The sequence below is a fragment of the Poecile atricapillus genome, chromosome 8 (assembly GCF_030490865.1).
Source record: "Poecile atricapillus isolate bPoeAtr1 chromosome 8, bPoeAtr1.hap1, whole genome shotgun sequence".
NCBI classification, from domain to species: domain Eukaryota; kingdom Metazoa; phylum Chordata; class Aves; order Passeriformes; family Paridae; genus Poecile; species Poecile atricapillus.
The window spans coordinates 22,534,999-22,544,666 of NC_081256.1; the positions used below are offsets into that span (position 1 = coordinate 22,534,999).

Genomic DNA, 9,668 nt, shown 5'->3' on the forward strand with positions numbered 1-9,668 from the left:
AATAGAGAGAGGAGGGCTGGAACAGAGAGGAGGGAAGGCTGGAATAGAGAAAGGAGGGCTGGAATAGAGAGAGGAGGGCTGGAATAGAGAGAGGAGGGCTGGAATAGAGAGAGGAGGGCTGGAATAGAGAGGAGGGAAGGCTGGAACAGAGAGAGAAGGGCTGGAATAGAGAGAGGAGGGCTGGAATAGAGAAAGGAGGGCGGGCCCGGCTCCCGGCGCCCCGCCCGCTCCATGCCCCGGCAGGCCGGGCTGAGCCGGGGGTGCACTGGCCGGGGGCTGAGTTCGCGGCGGGACAGCGGCCCTGAGCCCCGGGGTCCCCGGAGCTCCAGCCCGGCCCTGCGGCCCCAGCCGGCCCCAGCCAGCCCCACCATGCTGCCGGCGGGCGGCCCCAGCCCCGCGCAGACCTGCGGGGCCGTGCTGGTGGCCGCCGTGCTCCTGCAGTCCGTGTGCGTGGCCGTCACCTTCCTCTACTTCACCAGCGAGCTCCGACAGGTCTGTGGCGGGGCTCGGCGGCGGGGGGGACCCCGCGCTCCCGCCGTGTCCCCGGGACGGGCCGGCTCTGTGGGCGGGGGGTGCGAGCAGCTCCCCGGGCCGGGCCGGGCCGGGCCCCGCGGACAAAGAGCTCCGCTGCCCTTTGTCTGCAGCACCGCCGGGAAAGAGCTCCGAGCCGGGGCAGCTGCGGACTGACAGGCTCGGGAAAACAAAGCTCTGCGCCTCTGCAGGAAATGTGTTTCCCATTAGAGCGCAAATTCGCCGTCTCATCACTTTTGCGGTGCGGGAGGGCTGGGTGGAACAGGCGCTGTCAGCTGGACGGGCCAGGCACAGCCGAGGGGCACTGGGGAGAGATCGAGTGCCTCGAGTGCTTTCTCTAGGACAATACGTGGTTTTAAGACTGTGACTAATCCTAAAGGAACTGCACTAGACGGTGAACACCACTGAATCCCCCAGAATACCTTGTAAAATACTCATTGTATAGTCTAGATGCTTTGGTCTCCGTGCAGCCACCCTTGAGGCCTGCCAGCTGCTGCTTAACTCTTCCCTCTTCTTGCAAAAGAATATTTACACTACAAGAAAGTTGAATTTAGTCGGTAGTCCCGTGTGTGTGGCCCTGCTTTTCAAGGACCCTTGTTACTCAGGGTTTCCATGTGTGTCTTACCCCAAATTGACTGTCCTGCTGTAAGTTTTTATTCCTGGCACACAGGTAAACCTACCTGTGGGTAAGTGTTCTGTACATCTGCAGCTTCAGAAAGCATTGCATAAGTGAATATTACTATTGTATATATGCACTCAGTAATGCATAATTAATTACATTATTAATAATAATGTAGAGAAGCATATTATGCTAGATACGCTTTTATTCCACAATAGATTTAATAGGTGGAGTCTTCAGAGTTCTCCATGAGGCAAAGGGTGTGCAGTGTTCTGCAATAGGAGCCAATGCTCATACTTTCAAAACGTATAAAACAGATTTTCCTGCTCAATCTATAGCTGTGGCTGTCCAGTGGGGGAGTCACAGAAATGTGCTGACTTTATGAAATCAGATTACATGATTGCTAATGAAGAAAAATATATAAAGGTATCTTCATTTCCTCAGCACCCAGTTCAGAGTCCCTTGCTAACAAATGTGCCAATCTAAGTAATTAGTAACCACACTTATCTTTTCCTTCTTTCTATTCAAATATGTACACCTGGGACACAACGACATCACAGGGACTTGCTCAAAATACAGCTCACAGTTTCTGAACAATAACAAGCCTGCATTTGTTGTGAAGGGATAAATCTATCCAAGGGATAAATCTGTCCAAACTGAATTGTGCTGGGCTGCCAACAAAGGTTGCTGGCTCTGGAGGGGGTACCTTAACCACATATTCCTGCATGTGCCATTTGGTGCACAATAAACAGGAAAAACCTCATCTAGACACAGCCTGCTACCCTACATGCACATGGTGCATGTGGAATAAATGTCCATAGATAAACTATGATTTTTGTCTGTACATTTTTCTTCCCTTTTTTTGTTCACAATACCTGCATTTCTGCACTTTCACCAAATTACTGGGGCTGCACAGACTGCAGGGATTTCTGTCTTTACAGAAAGCATGCTGCAGCTGTAGTAACCTGACTAGGAGAATGGCATTTGTGTAACTGTTTTGCTTTAAGAGGAAATACTGAGACAATAAAGTTCTTATGCTGCAGGATACAGGGCTGCAAGGAAAACAACCTCAGGCTTCCTTCTGTTTCAAAAACAGTCCAGTAACCACTCCTAACATAACAGAGAGGCTCTACAGGATGAGATTCCTGCACGAGTTGTGTCCTCAAAGGGTTCAGTGCTGCAGATAAACCTCATTTGAGTAAACCTTACAAGAGGAATTCCAATTCCTCAGTTCCATAATGTGCTGCAGCAAGGTTGCATTCCCTGAGGATTTCAAACAGCATACAAAGTAAGGTTCTGGTGCCAGGAGAGTAAAGCAGTTTTGGGGAGAAGTGAGCAGGTAAGGTGGAGGCAGAGGCTCAGGACTGTTTGCTCCCAGATGGGAGGGCAAAGGTGGGAACTGAGCTGTGGCAGGTCTGCAAGACAATAAACAATAACCTCACAACTTGTCTATGTTTGGCTTCTTTTCTTAAACTCGTCCAGCTACTTTTTTATAGAAGCTCACTGTGTAGTTAAATCAGTCAGAGCCTGCAGTTTTACCTCAATGAGCACATAATATTAATCACTTGGAGTTCTTGAAACCTGATTTAAAAATACCACTGTACTCCTTGGCAAAGACACCTCACAAACTTGGCAAAGAAACCCTCACAAACCCTCGCAGTGGGGGCCCCTTTTCCTTATGCTGCCTACAGAATATATAATTCAAGTACTTGCTGAAGCACAGTGGAATCTGCTGCTGCAAATGGAAGGTGGGACTTGGAGGAGGTGAAATCTCTTTCTAAATGCCTTTGTTCTCTAAAAGCCAGAAAAAGCATGGAGTGGGAAGGAGGAAATCCATTTGTTGCTTTTAATACCCCAGTCTCAAGGACAGCTAAAAACTGGTACTTGTAGAAAAAAATGGATCTGTTTAGCAAACCAAACCAAGCTTCTTTAACACAACAAAAAACTGAAATTTAAATCCTACTACCAGGATTCCATCTGAATGCTTTGCATGTTTCTTGCTGTTACCTCCAAGTTCCCGTAGTGCTTTGCTGGCTCCATGAGCCCGACCAGTCTGTAGCTGATGCAGCAGGAGCCCAGTTCAAAGCAAACAAGGGCTGCTCTCAGGTTCTGTGCTCCACAGTAAGCAACAGCGCCAGCTGGAGTCACATCCACAGGGAGCTCGGAGAGAGCTTTCCACTAGGAAAACTCTCCCAGTCAAGATTCCCTTTGAGCCAAAAGGAGTTTTGCCAATCTCTTCAATCTTAGCAGAAAAATGTTTTTTCCATGACTAGAGGATACAGATAGATATTTGATATTTTCATGTCAAAACAATCTAGCATTATAATTTTATTTGGACTCAAATGTCATTTCAGTTGTCTGGACTATTAGGACAAATGCTGTTAGGAGAGACCCCAGACTGGATATGGGGAGGATATGGTACAGATATATATAACAGCAAAGGTCTTGATTATAAATGCAATTGTTCTGAAAAGACAGCATAGAAAATACTTTTGAGTTCTAATATTTGATTTAATCCTCAATAATTTGTTTAAAAAACAATCTTGTGCAAAATAAATGTTTCTAATGCAGAACTAGAGAATCTAAAGAATTTCCAACATCAGGGATTTGGGTGCTGAATTTTCACAAAACCTATTAAGCTGAATAGTGGATACCAAATTTATGTCCATAGAGATAATGTAAGCATATTCTTGCGTGTGAGGTATGCCCTCATATTTAAACATGTCAGATCAGGATGAATTAAATCCTCTTGTTGTTCATATAGCCCTACATGCACCATGCTAGCAAATGCTTTACAGGAAACACAGTGTGTTTCTTAGCACTCAGTGAATACAGTGACAGACCACAGCTGCAAACACATGGATGAAAAATCCTGGCTTTTCCCTCTGCTGCAGCTCCAGGACTCGTACTCCAAGAGCGGCATCGCTTGTCTCACCGGGGAGGAGATCGGAAATTCCATCCAAAACTTGGATCTCATCGAAAGTGAAGACAGAGAAGCTGATCCCTGCTGGCAAGTGAAGTGGCACCTGGGAAAGTTAATTAAAAAGGTATTTGGGAACAGTGTGCTTGGTGATGTTACAGCTGAAGGAATCCTAATAGCAGAATAAAGGAGGCTCAGATTGTTTTATTGCAAAACAATTGTCAGGCCACAGCTCCAGCTGCAGAGTGCTTGCACTGAAGCAAAAGAAAAAACAACCCATAAAACTGGATTCCCTGCATTCAGGAAATAATAAAGCAAAGACTATCAGCTTTTACTAAGCAAATTCCAGTAATGGGTCAGCTTGTCTGAAATACCTCAGGGTAAAGGGTTTCTACCTGGTGATACAGATCATGGTGCTATCAGAGCTGCCACTGCCTCTGGAGATACAGGGAGACTGAGGAGAGAAAATGAGATTACATGTAACAAAGGGAGAGGTACAAAGGTGCCTGAGGAGTGGTCCAGTCATGAGCTGTGTGATGCAGTGATGGAGGAAAGAGCAAGTGAGCAGCTTGAGAGCAAGTGAATCAGGCACAGCAGCTTCCCAAAGAGCACCTTCTGTGTGACTTACAATAACACAAAATCCAAATAATTTTGGCTGCAGAGAACAAAGTCAGTCTGGCTGAAAAATCACAGAGGCTAAAATCTGCAATGGCTTTCAAAATCCCATGTCTGTCACATAAACAAGCTCATCCATAGAAATTCTCTTCTGGCTGAAATTTCCTGGCAAAAACAGATCTTGCAGTCCAAAACAGATTCTCTATCCGTATTGAGAGATTTCTGCTCCTTTGGAGAAGCTCTGCCAGTGAAGTCCCTGAACTTCTGCACAGAGAAAGCATTATTCTAGTTGGTGGATGTTTACACATCTAATTACCTACTAGCTCCCTGATAGCTTAGAAAAAGGTAGCCTGGGTGCCGGAAATAAGTTACAATTATGATAATACTATTATTGCTATTAAGATAAATGGATAAATAGAAATGTGGCAGGACAAAACCCATCAATAATTGGCAATACCGGCCTTATTAGCCACCCAGGTAAATCATCACCACCCTTGCTGCTGCTGCACCACTGTCCATACCAAACTGGTTTGTTTCAGCAGTCAGCAAACAGTTATGAAGAAGGGGAATGCACAAAGTGAAATATGCTGGATTAAGAGCTTAGAAAGATAGGTATTTATACTAATTAATTAATGAGGTGTTTATACAAATAAATTTATTTTAGTTTCTCAGATCTAAGACCCTATAGTTCACACTGCCAAGTACTCTGCAAATGGAAGCTAGTGCTTGGACACTTCTCTTATTTGAGAGAAATATGAGGTTCAGATTTTTCAATAGATTTATGCTTGAGCTCTTGAAAATGTTTTCCCATGTCTTTCATTACCTAAAAGATGTAAACATAGAAATTCTTCATTACAACAAACTGATAGGTGCTTTTTTTTTTCTGTTTGCTTGTTGATCAAATCCTGAATCCTCTTTATCCATGAGTAAAGAAAAGGTGTGTCTTTTTCCTGCACCTGTCAGCCCCAGATGACAAGCTAATTCATTTTCATTGTGTTTATTGGCAGATGATGTCAAGAAGCTATGAGGAAAACATATCTGCAATCAACGGTATTGTAATAATTTTATTATCTGTGGTGAAAAGGAGCCGCTAGTGGCATTTGATATGTAATGACTTGATGTTTTAAAAGTGCAGAAAACTGGCTAAGATCTTGTACTGGCATCAAGTCATCGCAAAATGATTACTTATTACACAAAATGATTACTTATTACTAGAAGGCAAATTTTCAGGAGCCAGAATTACTGTCAAGTGGTTAGAACAAGGTAACCAAGGTGGATGCAGAGGACTCGGCTCTAGATCTCAGTCCCATGTGTTTTGGGGGATGTTGAAAAAGCCCTCCCAGTACCCCAGCTCCTGGAACATGCAGCACAGAGCTGCACAGATCATTTAAGGAACAGCTCTGCTGAAGCTCACACTAAAGATGCATTACAACCTCCAAGTGGAAATTCACAGGGCGATTAGGAATATTTAACCATAAAAATGAGTATTACGGATTATTTTGTCTGTTCATAACTTGAATGCAGAGGGAGGAGAAAAAGTAGAGCAAAGAGGCACAAAAAGACATTTCCTGAGCAAAAGTAAAAGCAGAATTTGAGCCTTATTAGCCAATAATTAGCCATCAGTCTAGGATTCAGTCAATTAAAAAGTAACATACCTACTCCTTAAAATCAAGTCAGATGGAACAAATGTGCTTTCTAAAGTCCTTGCTTCTGATGTGGGGTTTCCTTTTCCTTTCAGTTGAAAGGACTCTGACACTGCCCCACTCGGAGGGGCAGCAGCCGCGCAGTCCCAGCCGCAGGATCGCGGCGCACCTGACGGGCAGCAGCAGCAGGAGGAGCGCCCTGTCCTCACGCAGTAAGGAGAAACCTTTAACAACAGTTAAACACCACAGAATTCATTCAGTTACTCTCCCATTGCTAGCCTCCTGGTTACAAACACCTTTTAATGCTTATATTGAGTGAGTAGTAGGAAACAAATCATCTTGTCTCAGACACTGGGTTTTTTTGCTAATTCTCACCAAACAGAGAGAAAGCCCATTTCTTTTGGGTACCTCCCTAACTCTTCTTTTGGAACCTTTATTAGGGAGTAAAAGAAATTTAAATGTCCTTCCTAGTGTAGAGTTTTCTTTCATTTCCTTCTGTTGAGCGAGTCCCAGCTGCTATGGTGACAGACCTATTAGAAATGTGAGACAGACAGGAGAGACTTGACATTCAGACCATGCTAATGAAGGGCTTGCTTGGCTTTCTGCAGCTTCAGAGGGTATCATCACTAATGGATATTTTAACTTTGTTACTAAGTAAAAACATTTTTTTTCCCCTTATTTGGGAGCACAGATGTTAAAAAATAAAGGCAGTTCAAGTCAATTCCCACATAAAGCTTACTTATGGACCATCAAATTGTTGTGAGAGTGGACCTAATGTACTGCTGGGAAGAGCAGGTTTCCTTACTTTGTTATTAAAAACCAAGCTCCTCAGCTAGCAGACACATGGCTTCACTACCTGCTTTTTAGTTAACATTTCTCTCTCTTTTTTTTTCCCTTCAAGTAAATCCCTTGCCCAGAAGAGGAATTGGACACAAAATAAACAACTGGGAATCATCAAGAAAAGGCCACTCCTTCCTTTACAACGTGGAGCTGAGAAATGGCGAGTTAGTGATACCCCAGACGGGCTTTTATTACATCTACTCACAAATTTACTTCCGCTTCCGTGAAAACGAGAACGAGGACTCAGATTTGTTGGGACAAATCAGAAACCCCAAACAGCTTGTCCAGTATGTTTACAAACTGACTAATTACCCTGAGCCCATTTTGCTCATGAAAAGTGCAAGGACAAGCTGCTGGTCTAAAAAGGCAGAATATGGACTTTATTCCATCTATCAAGGTGGTGTGTTTCAGCTGAAGAGAGAGGACAGGATTTTTGTCTCGGTCAGCAACAGTGACATAGTTGACATGGACAAAGAAGCAAGTTTTTTTGGAGCCTTTATGATTGGTTAAAACATGAAAATCATGATCCCAAACAGCCCAGCTTTTCTAGTCAGGGACAGCTTAAATTCCTATAAAATAGGGGGTAACAAGCAAAAGCTGTATTGATACCAGCAAGAGCAGCCTGCCCTTTCTCAGCTCACTCACCACATGCCGAGTTCTGTCCCAGCAGGCAGGAAGAGCAGCAGCAGCTGGCTGTGGGTGGCAATGCTCTGTGCAGGCACAGGCAGCCAGGCTGGCAGTGTGTGAGGGATTCACAGCCCCCAGGTGATACCTTTGGCCAGAACCCCGGGCAGGTAAGCACGCTCCAGCAGCAGAGATGCTCCAGGCTGGCTCAGCTGTGGCATGAGAGATGGCAGATGCTCCAGGTCTGGTTACTCATGGCTGAGACTGGATATCAAATTTTATTTGTGGTCTCCATTGGGACCCTGTCTTGAATATGTCAGCTCCTGTAAGGAGCCTTTGTACATACTGTGCCCAAGAGCCCATGGAATTTCTCCAGAAGTTTTTTGAACAGGAGTTTTGCAGAAGCTGCAGGCCTTCATCTCGCCTAACAAAGCACTTAAGCACCTAATTAATTTTAAGCACACAAACAGTCCGACTACATCAGGGTATCCACATGCTTGAAATTAAGTATGTGCTTAAGCATTCTCCAGGATCGTGTCTTGAGTAAAAACATTTGTCTTGTGCGGGATATTGTACATAAGAGCAGCTGCTGGAATGGCACTGAAGAGCTTTTGAAATCAATCTTGTGTTTTGATCAACATTTTGTAGCAGTGCCTATTTACTTAATTACTGTGCTGCAGACATCTCATTGGGCTCCCAATAAGTTCAGTAATGCAATTACTGTAACACTTGTTGACAGCAAGAACTGGATCCAGAAAAAAAAAAAGTGTGTATTTGTAAATAATGAATTCTGTGAGAAATTTGTAGCAAGTTAGGCATGACAAGATTCCTCCATGTTTATTTGTCCTGGTCCCTCGTAGGATGTAATGTAGAATAACACACCCCAATGACTAACAGTTTAAGGAAAACAAACACAACTATGTGTTCTTACAAAAATGCTGCTTATTTAGGTAATGCTGTAATTATTTGATTTTATTTTTAGGAATGGGTGGGAAATTTTCACAATTTTTTTTTTGTAAAATACATTTTTTTTTTAAAAATTAACAGTATATTTTTTAACTCAATGAAAATTACTATTTTGTATTAAAAGGATTTTAAAGTTTAGACTGGGCTCAAAGCACAGCAAGAGTCAAGCAGTGTAAATCAGCACATCTGTAGCATTGTCAGTGGAGGAATAGCAAATTGCACCATGAATGCATTTTGCCCAGATTCAGAGGAGACAGTGGGAAAGGTGAAAAATAAAAATACTGGAGGGAAATGAAGACAGTTCTGCAAATGTTACTTTACATCAACAGAGTGATGGCAGGATAAAAGTCTGGCTATTTTTTGAACACACTGGGGTTGCCGTGGGAACCCTCCCATTCACCTGCATGTGGTAATTAAATGACAGCAGCCCCTGCACATGGGCCTCACCAGTAAACAGGCACAGCTCATCTTCCTGCCCAGCCAACAACAGGGGATTAACACACACCAGCCCCTGTCTTCATTGCCATGCAGACAAGCAGGTGCATTGGCTCACTTAAATACCTGTGTTGGAGCAGCAAGAGCAGAATTTCAGATTTTCAGGAATACCCTTCTTTTGGCAGGTTAGGGCAAAGAAACACACCAGTGTAAGCTGAAAATAATGAGTTTTAACTTCTGCCTGCTGTTTAACAGTGTCACACACGCTGTTTTCAGTGGCAATCAAATGTGTGATAATTCTTCACCATTTACTGGAACACTTTGGTTTGCCTTCTTCTCAAATCATCTGTTTTGACAGATAGCAGAAAACATTTCTACAGTTTTCTTTCTGATTTCAGTATTCAGAAATTTTCTCCCTGCCAGAAAGGCTGAAGAACAAAGTCATTCCCTACATACCTGTATGTCTTTTACCTTG

General features: G+C 43.7%; 1 protein-coding gene across 1 annotated transcript; it reads left to right on the top strand.

The window, feature by feature from the left end:
• Positions 1-210: 210 nt before the first annotated feature.
• Positions 211-8,632, top strand: TNFSF10 (TNF superfamily member 10). The gene is made up of 5 exons (XM_058844286.1): positions 211-492; positions 4,045-4,197; positions 5,693-5,735; positions 6,424-6,540; positions 7,230-8,632. Exons 1-5 carry the CDS (start codon positions 232-234, stop codon positions 7,676-7,678), a joined length of 1,023 nt encoding a protein of 340 aa, XP_058700269.1. The 5' UTR covers positions 211-231; the 3' UTR covers positions 7,679-8,632.
• The last annotated feature ends 1,036 nt before the right edge of the window (positions 8,633-9,668 follow it).

Coding starts and splice junctions, on each gene's coding strand:
- TNFSF10 (XM_058844286.1), top strand. CDS start 232: ATGCCCCGGCAGGCCGGGCTGAGCCGGGGGTGCACTGGCCGGGGGCTG. Junction 4,198..5,692: donor TGGGAAAGTTAATTAAAAAG/GTATTTGGGAAC, acceptor GTTTATTGGCAG/ATGATGTCAAGAAGCTATGA. Junction 6,541..7,229: donor GAGCGCCCTGTCCTCACGCA/GTAAGGAGAAAC, acceptor TTTCCCTTCAAG/TAAATCCCTTGCCCAGAAGA.